Below are 18,745 nucleotides of genomic sequence, written 5' to 3'. Positions count from 1 at the left end.
TTCTTTGATAAGTATTTGAACACATACTGACAAACTTGCGAATGTGCATTGCATGGTTGAAATTATTCATTATTCTTGAAGTAATTGGTGTCTTACTTTGAAATGCATTGCAGTGATATTATGCCAGTTCACAGTTTCATAATTTTATCTGCTTTCTTGATGGATTTAGAGAAGAGGGGGGAGGTTGTGGGGATTGGGGGAGGGGGGGGGGATCGAGAATAATAATTGGGCATCATTAATAACAAAAAGGATAGTCTCTAAATGAATTAACACGGATGTGGTTGAAAATCACTCACCTTACTTTTGCGTTCATGGGCTGCAACTCCCATGTTCACTCATATGTATGAGTGTGCTTTTATGTGCATGACCATTTTTACTGTGCCATGTAGGCAGCTGTACTCCGTTTTGGGAGTAAACCTTACGTAAAATGCCTCATGGTGACTTATGACAGGATTCCAAGTCTCTGACAAGTTCCCCGGCCAGGAGCATCAACTCCACCGCCTCCAGTGACACCTCTCCCACTGAGCCGGACAACAAGACTGTGCAGGCCATGGCAGCTCAGTCTGCTGCTGCTGCCGCTGAATTTGGCAGCCAGGAAACGGGCACAAAGCCCTTGGGTTCTGCCCCATCCCAGGACGACTCTGATGGCCAGGATGCAGCTGGCAAGGAAGCAGAGAGCCACTCACCTGCCTCGGCTCCTTCCCCCGTCACCACGTCAGACCAGCAGACAGCACCAACAGAGCAAGGAAAAGCACCAGAGGATAAAATGGAAGGAGCAGAGGTTGTACCCGACCAGGTCTCCTCAGTGCCCAGTTCCCCAGCACCACAGGCAGAGAGTGGGGTGGTGGAGAGGTCCAAGTTCAAGTCTCCCTTGCTGCAGAAGCTGGTGGAGGGAAAAGATGATGGCGGTTCTTCGCCTGGCGGGGGTCCCCGGTTCAAGTCCCCTTTGCTGCAGAACCTGTTGGGCAAGACCAAGCTCCGATCTATGGGTTCCTCCCAGGAGCACTCCATGAGCGACCCGTCTCTTTCTCACATGGACAGCAGCCTGAGGGGTCAGGGTGATGGGGATGGTTCTTCTGTTGCTCCAGTGAGTGATGTCATGTCCACCAGTATGGTGGACATGGGCACCAGCGATTCCAGCCAAAAGGAGGTGATGAGCGTGAGCGAGGAGAAGGACGTGGACACCAGCGAGGACTCCTCCTCCTCCCACTCCTCACCCAGCTGGGTGTCGGGAAAACATATAGCATCCAACGGCAACGAAGACGTCTCCAGTATAGCTGTGTCGGCGCCTAGTCACGAAGAGGATGTCAGTCCTGCTGTCCAGCCAGAACCCATGGAGATCTCCACACCCATGGAGACCTCTGCCACCCCTGCCCTCATGGCAGGCAGCACGGCCTCTTTCTGGGGTGCACAGGACAGTGGGGTCAGTTTTGGGTCGGATGACCTTCGTTCGGCGGCCCCGTCAGGCTCACTCCAAGTTTCGTTTAACGGTCACGGTCCATCGCGTCTTGTGCAAAGCCAGGGACTGGAAGATTCAAGGTAAGGATTAAAAGAGAAAAAAATCTTTTGTTGTATCAGTATTGCTTGTGTGGAAACGTCTTCTCTCTTTGTGTATTGTGTCACCACATGACATGGCACCTTTACACGTCTGCTTTTTTCTTCTTGTTTATTTTCCTTTCTTTCTTTCTTTCCTTCTGCATGTTACTTTCCTTTGTTTTGAAAGTGGATTTGTCTTCAGAATTTTACTAGGGAGAGGCTCTTTCATGTGGCATCTTTATTTTTTCTCATTCAGCACTCAATCACCTAGACACCATTCAGACTCACATGGGAGAGGGGGGAAAAAACCAACTCTTTAATACAGCTTTTGGGATTTTCGAGATGCCCTCCTCTGGTTGACGGTACAGCAAAAAACCCAATCGTTTCGCCAATAGCTTTTTCCCCAAAGCAGTCAGTGCCCTGTCTCTCGAACAAATCCAGTATGATAGATAGAATTGTGCTATCAAAAACCATCTACCTGAACATCTAGTCATCAGCCCCATCCACATGTAACATGCAGCTTCTGTTCAAACATGTGTGTGTGTGTGTGTGAGTGAGAGAGAGAGAGTTTGTGTGTGTGTGTGTGTGTGTGTGTACGTGCATGTGTATGTGTATGTGCAGTATGTGCATGTGTGAGTATGCACAAGTTTTTATATTGATATGCACTTGTATGTATCCTAATTTCAACTGTATCTGTGTTTGTGTATGATTTTCGATTTATGTTTGTATCTTGTTATGTACTATCTATCCCCCCCAATATTCCTTGTAACCCTGGTACACTTGGTAATAAAGACATATTCTGTCCTATTCTATTCTATTCATTGTGTACAATGGCTGTGAAAATTTTATACTTGAAACATGACAAGGGAAAGAGATCAAATTTATTGTAAAGTTATTTTGCTATTTCAGAACAGCCCTCAGCAGTAATCCTCGTTATTTTCAAAAAATGAAAGAATGAGATAATGTAATATGTATGGTGAATGATATATCCACACTTTTAACATTTGGTTTGGTGTGAGCTCCTTTTATGTTAGGATTTAAATGCAACCTACAGATATCCATGCACAGAAAAGTAAAACTTTGGTATAATTGTTCTTAATAATCCCCTCCCCCATCCCCAGAGAGGGAGAATCAATGTTGGAATCAATACTATTTGACAAATGGAATTAGTAGGAGTGTTGCTGCATTGCTGCAAAGGAAGAAAACTGATGTTGGCAGCTACTAAGTACTATTGTTCGAAGCAGCCGATACCATAATGGGAAAATGTTTACCGCTGACATTTCACAGCCATTTCCCTGTTTTCCATTAGGTTGGCATGGACACTATAATCACTTTGTCTGGGAGATGATGTTTTCAGTTGATGTAAAACTCTACAAGTATAATGATATAAATGTTTTCTTGCAAGCAAAATACACTGTAGTTTACTACAGTCAGCTGAAGTTGCTCATAATCAGTGGTTGTGGGAGAGGTAACCCATTAAACCCTTGAGTGTCCCAGGATAGAAATTTCTGCCCACTTCCAGTGTGCAAGAAGGTGCCCGGGATGGAATTTTACATGCACATCATTGTAGATAATATCATATCACAAAATCATTAAATTCATGTGAAATTGCCATAATTGGACAGTGTGTTCATTTTCCTTTCAGGAAAGTATATAATTATGTGCTTTCGTTTAGTAGATTGCACACTAGATTGTTTCTTTTAATTATTACCTTTTGTGATCAAAACATCCCTTGGCAAATAGTTGTCACTGAGCATAAAATAAACTTGGCACTGAAAGAGTTAATGACATGTTGAAAATTGGACATTCACTTCATTGTAAATAATCATGAACCACCTGATTTTGGGTTGTTAATCATGTGGCATGTCATCATAAATCAGCATGTCTCAAAACTCCTGACTTCAGACCAACCATCGTATGTCTGGCATGAACAGCCTGATACTTTAGAAGCTGTTTTGCTTAAGCGACATTACCTCCCACACTGATTGTTATGAATTCACAAGACACAGCTGCGCCCACTGGTCTCAGTGCCTGCAGTCCACAGTGAACTATCAATGTCACAGTTATGTTGCTATGAGGTCACACACCAGAGAAGACCTTGCTGTGTTGTTGGGTCACTTCTGTGGTGTTCAGCGGTGTCTCTTTGGATTCAACAGTTGCAGGACACTACCTAGTTACCCCACAACAAACAGTGATAATAATTAAGTCGTGGAGTCAGACTGAGTGAATGCCTCATATAGTGAAGAATATTACTGTAGTATACAATGTACTGATGATACAAACCAAGACAGTCTCTTTGGCAATAAACTTTATTTTTAAATAACTTTATCATGTGCCAGATCTGTAACAGTCTTTTATCAGTTTTATTGTACCATCTGTAAATGTCTAAAGAGTATTTATCCAGTGAATCAACATTAGTACTGGGCACTTCAGTTTACCTGCAACTGCAAGCAAATGCCTGTCCGTAATGACCAGTCTACATATACTCATGCATTCTCTGCATTCCAGCTATCTCTGAACTTTGCTGCTTGCTTAGTTTAATTTTCCTGAAGAAATTGGATCTGCTGCTAGGAATTTTCTGAAATTCTCTCCCAATGTAAGTTTGGTAGACAGCCTCAAATGACTGGATTTCTCAAAGACATACAGCACTAGGGGAAAGGAAGAAAGAATTTCAGTTGTCCATTGTGTGCTGTGTAAGCCAGTGGATTCCCAACAGTATAGGTGAGGTCAGCATGTGACAGCTGGCACCAGGCACTCAGCCAGTGACAGCTGTTTCACTCAGTGACACGCTGACAGAGTAACTCAGGGGAAAACTTGTTACAAGCTTCTGTCTGCCAGCTGAAGAGAAGTGCTCCCACTGAATTTTTTGTGAGCAGTTAAAAAAAAAAAGGAGGGATATTGATGCTAGTTTTGCAAGCTTGTCAACTCCGTCTGCACGTTACCACCCCAGTGCTTGTATTTATATCATCAGTGACTGAGTGGCATTGCAGCATTTTTATTGAGTGTGTGTGTCTGTGCATATTTGTGTGGGTTTGTGACTTTTGTAATAATCACAGTTCAGCTACATTTCAAAAGAACAGAACAGAGGATGTTGATTATCTGTGAAATATGAGTACATTTTGAACTCCACATATTTCATCTCTGTGTGTGTGTGCGTGGGCACACGTGTGTATTATTTGTGTGTGTGTGTGTGTGACTGACATGAGAACCAGACCTTTCATTTTTCTACCAACTTAGTGGGTAACAATCTGATGTGAAAGTAAACACTGAAGCAGTTAGAGGGTAGTGCAGGAAAATGGACAAGGAAAATGATCTTATGTCACCTTGTTGAACTAAATTGGAAAAGCAAAGTTGAAGAGATACCGTCCAAATTGGAGTATGGCAGCCTACATGATGGAGTAAAAATTGACAGGTGAGTGAACGTGGGGGTTGCTGCCTCCAGACACAAAAAATGAGGAAGGAGAAAAACTGACCGATTAAATATTTTCTGGTTGTGGCAACTGACAGTGTTAAAATAGATTTGATCCTTACAAGTTTGATTTCAAGATTTCCACCTAGGAAGCGAGAGAATCTGTTGGCACAGGTTCAAATCCCACAGTCATTATTTCATTCCCCTCCACTAGATCTTGTCATTCTGATGTAACAATAAACTGAGGTCCCATGTGCATCATGCCCTGAGCATACATAAAATAACCCACAGCATGAAAGTCTTGTCCATGGCAATTTCTGTAGAAAAATCCATTTTGATAGGAAAACGAAACACTTGCACAGATGCAGGAGGTAAAAAAAAAAGAAGAAAAAAAAGAAGAGAAAATAAAGGGTGGTGGTCTCATTGTAGCGATGCACTCTCCCAGGGAAAGCAGCCCAAATTTCACATGGAGAATTGTGACAAAATGATTACGCAGTACAATGGCAGGTTTTCACTGCTTTTATTTATATGTTGTTGTTTTTTCTTTTTAAAAGTACTAAGTAGCAGTGCATATTAAAACCATAATAAAAGAGGTCTTTGTTAGGCTGTGTCATGTGCTTGCAGTGATTTGGTGATATGATGATGATATGGATACTTACTGTGTCATTTTTGTTTGTCCTTTGTTTTTGTGACAAAAGAGTAAAAATGATGAAAACCTCTTTTTTCATGGCAGCAACCGGTTGATATTCACTTATTCAGCAATATCAATATTCATAGTCAGTGAAGCGAGTCTTTGTGAATTGCTCTGCAGATCGTTCATGAAAACCAGGAAAAGTGCTGGACTTGGGGACAAATGCTATATATTTTATATATATATATATATATATGTGTGTGTGTGTGTGTAATGCCTCTCTCTTTTTCATTTCTGCCTGCTTTCTGCCACCAAGGAAGCACCTAATATCTTTTGTTTATGTGATCATGGAATCATGAATTCAAACCAAAGTGCAACACATAACCGCTGGGTTGTGTTGTTCAGATAATTTTGTTGCAATGACAGAGTCCATGTTGCAAGACACTGAGGTATCCAGGTACTGAGTTTCTGAACATCTTGTGTTATGAATATGATGCTGGGAGAAAGGGATGCTGATAGCCTCCACATGGTGTTGAATTGTTCATTGTTGAAAGGCAGTCAGCTTCATCATGCTTGGGATTCTGCTTCGCTTTGGGGGGTTGTGGAAAGTCTGTCTGGTGAAAGAGGAAGAATAGCAGACAGAGTGATGTTATCCACACACAATACTTGTCTCCTTCCCCCCAAACACCCCGACCCTCTCCACAGCACCAGCCCCCCACCCCTTGCCCTCCCCATGCCCTCCAGAGAGGTTGGGCAACACCCAACTGTGCTGAGTGCATAATTTAAAGAATGAAATTTCGGGAACTGTCCCTCCAGTGTTCAAAATAACTAACCATTAAAGAACCTGGATTAAAGTTATGTACCACAACTTCCTGCCCAGTTAGATAAAAATTATGCTTGAAAAGTTTCAGAAATATTCAGTTGTGTCAAGTGTGTCAAAGATGTGTCATTATTAATTTAACTGTTGGAACAAATGTTTATTGAAAGAAAGTTGCATTTTTAGCTTTTGGGGTTTGCGCAGAATAGTGTTTTTGTAAAGGACATGTTATTGGTGTTACTTTGTTTGCAGTTACCACAGTTGTTTTTGAAAAAAAAAGATTTTTTATCTTATCAGAATAATTTTATTCCTTTGCATATTCCTAACTGGAAAAATATTTTGCATCTGCTTCACCACAAGTGAACTTGTGGAAAGGGTGGGTGGGGAGATCATGGATAGAAGGGTCTGAGAAACACTGCAGAACCATGGTACCCGATACCGCAGTCTTTTTCCACACACAGTATCTCTCCAGTGACTGTTAAAACGCAGCTGACGAGTCGACGTGGGAAAGAAAAAAAAAAGCGTGCAACACAGTCATTCCAAACCGGTTTCCCGCAAGGTGTGCGCGTGTCGTCTGTCTTCTCTCGGGTCAGAGTTCAGGGTAAAACAATGCAAAGATGGCCGCCAGTGTGACATTTTGTCGAGGTAAGCTGGTGCCGGTCTCCATCATGTTCCTTATAGTGCTGTTGACAGAAGACGAGAAAACATCAGAGTTAAACGGGGGAAATTTTTTTTTCGAGAAATAGGTGTTGTTATCAGTGTTCCGAGATACTTCGGCTGAGGGCTGTGCAAACACCTGTGCGCTGGATTCCAGCTTCGGTTGGGTTGGTTGGGCGTGCCTCTTCTGCGATCTTTTTGTTATCCCAGTCGATCCAGATTGTTTTTGGAAAGAAAACTTCCTCTGGATAAAAAGCGATACTGCCAGACATGTAATGATAGGTGCGAATAGTACTAGTTAGACTGTAATGGACAGGAATTCAGTTTTTGTACAGTGTCGTCTGCTCCACATCGAGCGAGACTCGCGCGCCGCCCAGACAAGTCGAGCAGCCGATGTGCAACGTGAAACCGATCACAAAAGAATGGGCTTTATTGCCTGGAGCCACAAGCTGTTTTGCGCTCATTTGATTGCGAGTCAAGACAGATAGGCCTAACGTAGCACAGACGCTGACGACGAACAGTACGCATTCTTCGTGTGTTCATTTGTGTTGACACACGCTGTTCTGCGCGAGTGTGCGCGCGTGAGAGGGCGGCAGTGGCACTTCGTTTTTCTTGTAGTTGTAGATAGGCCTTTGTCAATATTCTTTTTTGTTTGTTAAATTATGTCTTAATTTAAACATACGCAACCTCACACACACACACACACACACACACACACACACACACACACACACACACACACTTGATCTTAGTTATTGATACTTAACAAAAAATATTAAACTAAATTACAAGTGTCAGTGTGGGGTGAAGTAATCATTGCCCCATTGTATGAAAGTGGCGATAAGGATATTTAACACATTACTATTCTGATATCTCATTGAGTTTTGGGGGGAAAGTGTTTGGCCCAATCCTGAACAAGAGACTCAGTGCATGTGTTGAAGTCAACAATCACAAGTTAACTGATTTAGTTTTATTAGCAAGGGGGGTTCTGTAATGGCTATTCAGTATTCCACTGTGGATAATAAAATGGGGTATTTATTCTTTGTGGCAATGTACAAAAGTGTGTGTTAACACTGGAAAGGTATGTGCTTGCTTTGTGGACTGCCAGAAAGTATTTGTTACTATCAACAAAAGTATGAGTACTGTGGAAAATGTTACTGAGAGCCAGAGTAAATGGTAAAAGCATATAAAGAACTGTCACATCATACATAGCATTAGTGATGATCTCACACAGACAGTACTTTGCTTGTCCTGACAAGAGTTTGGCAAAGTTGTTTTTATCCCAAACAGTATTTTAATTCAACATTCATCACAGCTCAGAGATCCTCTATCATCAGTGACTGAGCAGGAATAAAACCAAGGTGTGGAGTCAGTTACTCTGTGCTTTGTGTAAAACTGAAATTGAAACAGGACAGTAACATTGCAAGCACATGTGACTTAACACCAGACAAAACTGTTTTGCATAAAAATCGAAACAAATGACACGATTTTATGAGCAAGTGGGTTACAAAATTCAGCACAAAATAAGTTTTGTGGAAATGAATGTAAAGGTTAGACAAAATAAAAGATAGGTTCAGACTGACAACAAACCCTATATTGGACGAGTTTACATGGAAGCTGTGTCACTTTCAGCAGGATAACAGATAAAGGTCCTTTTATTTATTTATTTATTTATTTATTTATTTATTTTTTTAGAGTTGGGGGTGGGGATTGTACATTGAGTAGCCAGTTTTAACTGTTGGAATTAAATTCAATGGTATCTTACTCATAGGGGTTATTCTTGTTTTGTTTTTTAGTGAAAGTCAAGATTAAAAGACTCAAAACATTACAAATTGCTTGATCTGTGATTCACTATCATCATAGCATGGATGTGACATTGGACACTTGGAGATTAGAAAAATCTGTGGTTGGGCAATTGAGGAACCCTGTGGATGTTTTGCCCCCTTCCCCTTCCAGATATTTTGCACTTGGGGCAAGTTCATCATAATGAATAGATAAGAGTTGGTTTTTTTTTGTTTTTTTAAAATTTTTAAAAAATAATTCTGCTAGTTCTTGCTTCTGTGAAAAGTTTGTACACACATGACATGTATACATCCATGCCACACACTCCTTTCGCTGTCCAAAGTTTGTTTGCTGGAAGCATATATATACAGATACATTAAATGTTTGCATGTCTGTACATGAATGCTCATTCTCATAGAATGTAATTATTTGTATTTGTATATATTTCTTTTTGTCACAGCAGCTTTCTCTGTCAGTCTGTGTTAAATTCGGGCTGCTCTCCCCAGGGAGAGCGCATGAATGTATTTGTGTGTGTGTGTGTGTGTATGCACATACACATACAGTACACAGATATATATACAAATGTACATAATGCACAGACATGCACATAAACAATTTAACAAGACAGGACACAGGTACCAACATACAGCAGCACCACTTGCACAATAAATAGTAATACAAACACACTCTGAGACAGAAATTAAAAAAAATTAAAAGTTGGCACTGCACTGTGGCAAAACACAGTGCCTGGGGGAGAGAAATCACAGAGAAATCTGGTGTGATCAGTAGTGATACAATACAAAACAAAAATCACTGCAGCTGGAGTGATAAGTACCAACATAAAAATGACAGTAGCAAGTGGTGATTTCTAACATCACAAACATACGTGTGAATGAACCATGTAGACAAGGCATAATTAGGTTTTCCCAACACTTGTTTCAGCATCAGCATGCGCTCCATTGAAAGCGTGACTTCCTCCATCACGGACAGTGCAGCCGGCAGTGTGTTCTCCAGTGTGACCAGCCTTCCTCCAGGCCACAGTCTTGCTGCTGGTGACAGAGACTTTGAGGAGATCATCGACCTGCCTGTCAACAACAAGACTAGCGCCTCCACCACTGCCCCCTCCACCCTGACCGTCCTGGACAACACGGACGACGTGGTCAACTTCAACAAGCTGGAGGAGGGGACTGAGGACACTACAGCTGTACCACCGCCCATCATCGCTTTTGAGGACCGCCGCCAAGACGTTCCAGGTGGGGTTATTTTTTGGGGTGGAGGGATAGAAAGCGGGCCACGTTTATTAATGTGTGTGTGTCCTCAGCTAAATATTAAGCTGGGGATTTGATAGTGGTTGGCCATTAACATCTTTCTGTGTTGTTTTGTTTTGTGTGTGTGTTTTTTTTTTAATGTGGTGTTATTTAGTTGAGAATATGAATGATACGGGTTGTGTGGTATTGTCCGAAACATTGTGAAGATTAAAGAGTTTTAAGCACATGTTTATGATTGACCATACAGAGCTGAAAGACTGAAAAATGTTACTTTACATTGTTAGCTTTCCAGGCTACTGCTAACTGGTCATAATTGTCTGTATTGTTAATCATCATTGTCAGGAGTCTAATTTTTATGAAATGTTTCATATACAGGGGTGAATTGAAATAAACAGGAGTCATTGAAGCTCCGCTGACATGCATTGGAATGCATTGCATCTTTGAAAGGCTTTCTGTGTGTTAGCATACCAAAAGGGAAGTAAGGAGAGTGCAGGACATCAAGGATCAAAGCATCATTTTCTGTTGCAATTTAACTTTAGGATGACATGTTTTGCCCAGTACATTACACTTCCTCTTCTGTCCTATTTTTTCTTTTCCCCAGATTAAAGAAGAAGAATAAATTATTGTATGATATTTTCTTGGTTTGTTTTGGGATGAATAATAAAAAAATAAAGAAAAAAAGTTATATTTAATTTAGTTTTCTGGGCTTTAAACACCTAAACCTGATTTGAAGCACCGTGCTCATTTGTGCTTCTTTTTTCTGTTTCAGATCTTCTTTCATGACAACACTTCAGAGGGGATTCGTAGTTGGGTGATATAGTGACACGTTTTGTACAGTAACAGTCGTCAGTGGCGGGGAGGGGGCAGTCGTCGTTAGGGATTCTATGCTGCACCCCCTTGGACCTGACACACAGTTGGCCGGCTCCCTGCACCACGCGCGTTGTGTCGTGGCCTGTGTTTCAGTTTCGTGCAGGCCATGACGTCGGACGACAAACCTCTTGGTGCTGGTTGGGACAAACGCTCACCCCTTCCTTCCTCCGACATGGAGGAGACACGACCGTACTTGGCTGACGGTCGTGAGGCTTCTGGTGAGGCTACTGGTAATTCTGCCGGTCTTCTCTTTGTGACACGGAAAGACACGGAGTTGGCTTCTGCACAGGAAGGGGTGGTGACTCTCTCTTCCTCCCAAGATCCCAAGGTGGAAGAACTGTGGAAGACGTTGGAGGGTGTGATGGCAGCCAGGCAGTCGAGTGTGCGGGAAGTGATGGAGGAGTTTGGTGTGGCAGACGTTCCCCCTGTGATTGACGAACTGGAGGAACAGCTATGGCAGGTGGTGGAAGGGGAGCTGACCCTGCAGGAGGCTGCTGATCTTGTCTAGTCCTTATCTCCCCTGGATTACCTCCTGCTTCACACATGCCATGAACTTGTGAAAGAATGGAGAGCTGCTGTGTAGTGGTGCATTTTGTCTGCCTGGTTGATGAATGAACTTTCCTTGGTTGGGTTTCTTTCTCTCTTTTTTCTCCACCCAAGGACATTGAAATTTGACAGGTTATATTTTTTCAAGAATAAAGTCATATGTGCTCCTTTGTTTTCTGATTAATTAAAGGAGGTAAATCATACCGTGTTCAGATATTTTTTGGATTCTTTATTACAAATACAGACAGGAATTATCTCACACTCAAGAAATATTCTGAAGAAAATTGTATTAGTTGTGAAAGGTTTCAGTCATTATTAATACTGAGTGGTTATTAATTCAGATGCAGCTGCTACTGAGTGGTGTTGGTATTGCACGTTCAGTCAGTTATGATTTTTAATGAATTAAAAATTGTTACATCCTACTTGGTGTCATTAGTTGGCAGAAAATTGTGAACTAACTAACTGACCTGCAGGTGATATTCCTAGACACTATTGGTTACTACAGCGAATGTTTTCTTTAAAACATTTTTTTTTTTTAAACATCAAAAGGGAGGGAAGGGTTGTGAACAAACATTTGTGACCTCATGTAGTTGTGAATGAAGAGTTTTCTGGTGTAACATCTGGGGCTTTTTTTGCTCTGTTCGTAATTTCATAATTTGAGTAATGAGAAAAGGTTGGGTTTTTGTTATTTGTTTGGACACAAGGGTGGGGGATGTGGTTTTTGTTGTGCATGTCTTCTGATGCGCTTGTTTTCTATTAATTCTAATAAAAGAGCATGCGGCGTGTGTAATGATGCTTTGCTGTGATCAGTGGTTTGGCTAGTAATGGAAGTGGGGAACATGATCATGTGTGGAAAGGAGAAACCTGAAGAGCAGCCCGGTATCCAGGCCAACTCTTTGGGGTGTGCATATGGCTTGAGCGATCGATGTCTGACCTGCTGGGAAGATTCACTTGCTTTGATGTGCATTATTTTGTGTATGTATTTAAGAAAGAATTTTGTGTATGTGTGTCTTTTTATTGGCTTTTTTCTTTCACAGGAGGTGGAAGCACATTCGATGTGATGCCAGTATTTATATTATATTAACATTATTTCAAAACCGAGTGAGATTAAAATCATTCTGAAATAATAACTTGAATTAGGGAAAAAATTGTTAAAGCGTGTGTAATGTTTGATGTATTTCACAATAGACTAGCTCTACTGGATTTCAGACTTGAGAAAGAGATGAGGTCTGAGGAAGCCTTTCAAGGTCTGGCGCTCTGGGATTGCTTCTTCATACCATCATCCCAGTATTTCCCATTCCTGGTTCACCTAGATTGCACAGAACTTGTGAGATGGTTCATTGTGTCAGCCACAGAAATACCATTAGGTCTGGAGTCAGCCCAGGTCTCACCCAGCTCGTGCCCGAAGTTGAAGGACATCTGTAACATAACATTATTTTGAAGGACATCTGTTATATAACATAGTTTGCTAAACTGCAACACAAACTTGAATTAAGTGTTACACCTTCGCTGCATGCAAATTGCCAGGGCTATTTTTTTTTTTTTTTTTTTTAGATGTTGTAATTTGTACTCCTGTTGATTGATAATTTCAATGATTACTTCATTTACTTGTCATTGGTTATGGTTCCAAGATATTGGACAGATACACCCTGAACATTGCCATGGTTGGGTATTGATAATGGCAGAGATAGTGGTGTGGGCATAAACTGGATGTTGTCCATGGCTGGCAGCAGCCGGTTTGTCAGTGTCTGTTAACCGTTCGTTAAGACTAGGCCCTTTACTGGAGAGCAGGCAGTTTGGTCATTGTATGGTCATTTGCTTTCTTCATTTATACTGTGCTTTGTACAGCTGAGTTGGGTCAGATGATTTCACCAGCGATCATAAAGTCACCTTAACACCCCACCTTTTGATCTGAGCTGTGTATCCATTTGTTCAAAACTGAATTATTGTCATGTGTCTTTCAAAGAGAGTTGTGTCATGCAGAGTTGTGGTCAGGACCTGTCCCCAAATGAGCCCTGAAGGCAAGGTTCATGTTTATATTAAGCGCATACATACTTGTCACTTTGTTTTATTGCATTTGCAGAATCACATTTTCACTGGTGACCATGACAACAGTCCTGTGATAGAACTGTCGGAAGAAAATTGAGTCTGTTTACCACAGTTTTAGAAGTAATATTAGGAATGTGAAGGCTTTTTCTTATGTAAATTTAGAGAGCTATGGCTGATTTTGATCATCTGACTCTTCTGTTCAGACATGGACAGTCCACTTAAGTCTCTGACATGATTGTCTTAGTGTATGCTTTTGTGCTGCAAGATATCCTGATTCCTATCAGGTTCATTGCTGATTGTCAACCAGTCTTTATAACTTTGCACTGAACTTTCTTCCTTGCCAACTCCTGCACCTTTCTGATCTCTAATGGATAATAGTTTCTGAAGTCTACTCTTCCACCTCCTTTATGAAACCAGTTGAGTTGCTGTTTTATTATGAATGGATGCTGTTCAGTCTCTTTTTTGTAGACCCTGGATGACTTGTACTTTGTGTGTGCATGTCACTTGTCAGACAACAATTTTGTTGTTGTTTTTTTTCTTTTCTTTTCCATGTCGGAGACATTGTTGCCAGCTAAGTTATGATGTGTAATAAAACTTCCTTAGAAACATGTGAACATGAATAGTGAATGCTTCTTTCTGATAGAAACATTGAAACATCAAACTACACTCCTTTCTGTTATGAATATTCTAATTCTTTATTTACTAGGATCATAGATAACTAAGATTATGCATTTCACATCCAGCCCTTGCCCTAAAGAGGGACAAGAAAAGAAGCAAACTGGAAACAAAAAGGATCAGAAGACAATGAAAACACATGCATCTCCATTGTCAGCCTGCCTTTCCCCCATTATCTCACCCTCCACCACCATCCTGGCCAGAACAGAGCAAAAGAAAACACACAAGAGAAAAGAAAAGAAAAGAAAAACAAGCAAACACCACCACCTAAGTCATCACCCCACCCCACCCCACCAACACACACACACACACACACACACACACACACAGACAAGCAGATGGACAACCAGAGAAAATGAGAGCAAGAGGGAACCCACAATTATCATCAACAAGCATAATATTAATCAATCAAAAGCGTAACAAATCGTCCCAATGCACAGTGGTAACAAAAAGGAGGCAATGAAACCAACAAACACATGCGTACATCATATGACTATCAATCAACTGCAGCAAATGGCATCCTCTGATTTCTGTCTCATGGAGAGAACCATTTTATAGTAAGTGTATTTAATTTTATGGCATCTCTTCAGTAATCACTGGCGTTGAGTGTCACCTATAACATACATATATACACACACACACATATATATATATGTATGTATGTATGTATCTGTATATATATATGTCTCTCTCTCTCTCTCTCTCTCTCTCTCTATATATATATATATATATATATACGAAGTTCCAGCATCAACTAATTTTTTTCATACAAAAGTTAATACAATGGTTCTTCTTGCATCAACTTATGAACATGTTTGATCATAACTATGAGATTAAAAAAAAAATTTAGACCATTATTAAACAAGTCTTAATCATCTTAATGGAAAGAAAAGATAGGTTGGACTGTCACAATGGCAGCACATACTTTCTCTATTCATCTAGTGTAGCTCTTGGAGAACAAACTTCAAATTAAACAAACATTTGCTCTCCTCAGGAAGTCCTGCCTGAATGTCACACAGAAAAGCTTTATGTGATCAGAGAGCTACACATTACAGAAAACAACTGGCTCTTCTTTAACACAAAACAGTGGGGGGGAAATGTTTTACAAAAAAAATATTTCTTCTTTTTTAAAAGGGCAGAGAGAGAGAGAAACACAGGCAGATAATAAGAGCACCCTGACTAAGCGCGTTGGGTTACGCTGCTGGTCAGGCATCTGCTTGGCAGATGTGGTGTAGCGTATATGGATTTGTCCGAACGCAGTGATGCCTCCTTGAGCTACTGATACTGATACTGAACAACTGGCCGTTTTCAGAACTACTGTCTTTTCAGTACTCTCCTCATGTTCTTGGTGTGTTTTCTTTCTTGCTTTCCTTGTTCACTGGCAGTCTGAGCATGATGAGGAAGCTTAGAAGTCCTGACAGAGCCACTGTTCATCATTTATCTTTTGCTTTCCAGCAATAAGAACACATCCAGTAAGCTGATTTTGATGAATTCTGTCTTGCTTTAATTCACAGTGAGTCACTGTATGGAGAGAGGGAGAAAGAGAGAGGGAATAAATAGACTAATGTATCCTGCAGAGTCTCTGCATCACTGTTTATGAGATTATATTGACTGTTTAAAAAAAATGTATTTTAAAGAGTGGAGAAAGATAGCAAAAGAAGGAAAGAAAGATGGAAAGAAAAACAAATACAAAAAACCTATGATGAAATAAAGAATGAAAAAAAAAGAAGTAACAAACTTTAAGGAATAAAAAAAAAAGAGAAAGACGAGGAGGTGGTTGTCAAAACAACAAAAAAAAAAAAGATGAGAAGAAGAAGAACACACACATGGAACAGAAATTAAGATAGAAATCAAAACAAAGTGATAAACGGTTGGGGAAAGCTGTATCTGATCATGGGTCATCCAAAATGACAGAGTACATCAGTTGCCAGCTGGTGTAACATCTTTACATGGATGAACTTAACATGTTAGCAAGGTAATATGATCTGGGACAGCACCTTCTGTGCCAGATTATGCCCCTTGCATAATTCATTATCTGCAACTTTGAGAAACTCATTTTTGGTCAGAAAGATCATTTTGATCTTTTTTTATATTTTTGTGTTTTTTATATATTATTGTGTTTGAGATTTAAATTCATATGAAAATTAACCACTGTTATTTGACAGAAACTACATGTTTTGTTGTTGGTTGTTTGGTTTTCCTATACAGAGAACCGAAATAAAACTTCTAAATTTGGGTATCTACAATAGACATGTCGCCGATACCAGCGCATGAATTGATCCAATTACATACGCACATGCTCACAGACTCCCACACTATACAGCAAAGTTTTGTGTAGTAAGTGTAGTGTTTCACACATTATGCGCAAACACCAATACTTTTTCCAATGTTACTGTCAGTTCATGATAATAATAATAATAATGGATACTTATATAGCACACTGTCCAGAAATCTGCTCTAGGTGCTTTACAAAAACGCTTTTGTTTACATAAAACATTTCATTAATGTTACATACACACACCTTCATAACTAGAAGCAAACACAGTATGTGTTGCATGTGCTACCATTTTGATCTCACATTAGTGATACCAGACATGCATCAATAATGTTTAGATTTCTTGTTCTCACTGCAAAATTAGTACACACAACTTTAAATGCAAGACAAATTATGTTTGGTATGATATGACTTGAGGATTTCATAAACCAATGGACATACACCACTCTACTCAACGTAGATCATATTAACTCACTTTAATGCTCACTTCATCAAGGAATTTTTGTGAGGTTGCAGTATTCAGTAACGCTGTATCATAATTTGAAATTATGCAGTTTGGTATTGGCAGACAACGTATTTCCAGAGAAAACAGCAATGTTAAAGTTTACCACGGACACACAGACACAGACACAGAACCGAACACCGGGTTATAACATAGAAAAATAAGCCATTTCTTTTCCGAATGCCACTCCCAACTTGCCCCCTCGACGTATGAAGCAGGTAGTGCAAAGGGAGTCGACCACTTCCAGCTTTGAGGTTCCGACATAAGCTGCAGTTGCATCCCTTGGACCGCCTGTCGTCTCGACTGACGTGAGCGGATCGCTGAGATACACAAACATTATATATGTCATGTCTGTGGAGCGGACAGACACGAGTTTGATGGAGAAATAGACGCTGATTTTCACTTTGCAGTCAAATTTCGTCTTATTTCGCGCGCGTGCACACACCCACACCCACACACCCACCCCAACGTCATGAACCGGTAGATTTGTGTAAATGGACATAACATTTCTTGTCACGTGATTTTCACGTGATCAAGGAAGGCGCTAAATTTCCACAGGCATGGATGCGTTGAACTCAACGCATACGACTCAGGACTTCAGCTCTGAACAGACGCCAGGACAACCCCCCTTGGAACGCTAGCTACACCTCACCCACGGACGGACAGTCAGGCCGCCACCCCCCGAACAACGTACAGAGCTTTCCTCTCAGTCATTGTCACTTCTACAAGCAAACATTCTAACCCCTTGAGCCATAACTGTCTTGAACATGGACGTGATCACATTAATTATGATAACGTTAGTGGCTTCTGTGCAGGCCACGGATGCTCTTAGCATCCGTTTAAAAGATGCAAGAGAGGCCATGATACGACTGCAGCAAACAGTGAACCTCTCGCTACCATTATCAAGGTGAGCACACACGTTCAATGAAATGTCACGTTTACAGTTAAGTGTGACTGTCAGCGATTTACTGTGCTAGTGTCTGTTTCGTACCAGTGTACTAACATTAGAAGTCACGTTATATTAAATTTTGCTTCCCGACAACTGCATGATTTTGCATTCTGGTACCGTTTTTTTTGTTTTGTTTTGTTTTGACATAAAATATTGTAGAACAAATGTTCGTAAATCGTCTTTTAGTTTTAGAGCAGTGAAAGGCAGGAATGCACTGACTAACTCAACAAAAACAGCTAACACTATTAACCAGTTCAAAAATCTTATCGACAATGATGAAAAATCTCTAATAAAACCATTTGATTTTGATCAGTGAACAAGAAACTTTTTCCTGGCGCATATGCAACACTTGATTAAGACAATAGTGAAGGGACGTCAAAAAGCCAGAAGGCTTATAGGAAAGTCCCCAATCCTGTACCTGTACCTTGATCCATAAGAATGGAGAAAAAAATTAGAGTTGTCAGATTAACTAGGAGTTTCAGACAAAGAAAACCAAATCAATGAGGAGACTGAGCAGTGGAGAAAATCAGGTGCAAATGAATGTTTTCCATCATCATGTAGAACATGAGTGGTCAACTCAAGTTAACTCCACTCTTTGACAGATCTTTGTCATATTAATCAAGAGAGAGAGAGAAAAACAACAACCAAACAGTACAGTATTACACTACATTGTAACTGATATTAATTCAATAAAATTACAATTTTTCTTCTGCAATGGTGAGGTAAAATTATGTGTCTGGTAAAGTGATGTCCATGTGGATACAGGCAGAAGGTATTTT

General features: G+C 40.5%; 1 protein-coding gene across 14 annotated transcripts in view; it reads left to right on the top strand.

The window, feature by feature from the left end:
* The window catches only part of LOC143282703 (uncharacterized), a 187,976-nt gene extending 176,968 nt beyond the window's left edge, over positions 1–11,008 (top strand). For all 14 annotated transcript variants that reach the window (XM_076588385.1, XM_076588384.1, XM_076588390.1 and 11 more), the window contains 3 exons: positions 452–1,539; positions 9,775–10,085; positions 10,870–11,008. In XM_076588385.1, the coding sequence (XP_076444500.1) occupies positions 452–1,539; positions 9,775–10,085; positions 10,870–10,883 (1,413 nt within the window). In that variant the 3' untranslated portion in view covers positions 10,884–11,008. The remainder of the gene's footprint in view (positions 1–451; positions 1,540–9,774; positions 10,086–10,869) is intronic.
* The last annotated feature ends 7,737 nt before the right edge of the window (positions 11,009–18,745 follow it).

This window comes from Babylonia areolata, chromosome 6 (genome assembly GCF_041734735.1).
Source record: "Babylonia areolata isolate BAREFJ2019XMU chromosome 6, ASM4173473v1, whole genome shotgun sequence".
Classification (NCBI taxonomy): Eukaryota; Metazoa; Mollusca; class Gastropoda; order Neogastropoda; family Buccinidae; genus Babylonia; species Babylonia areolata.
Note: the sequence above shows the minus strand (reverse complement) of the source record. Positions and strands in the feature narration are given on the sequence as shown.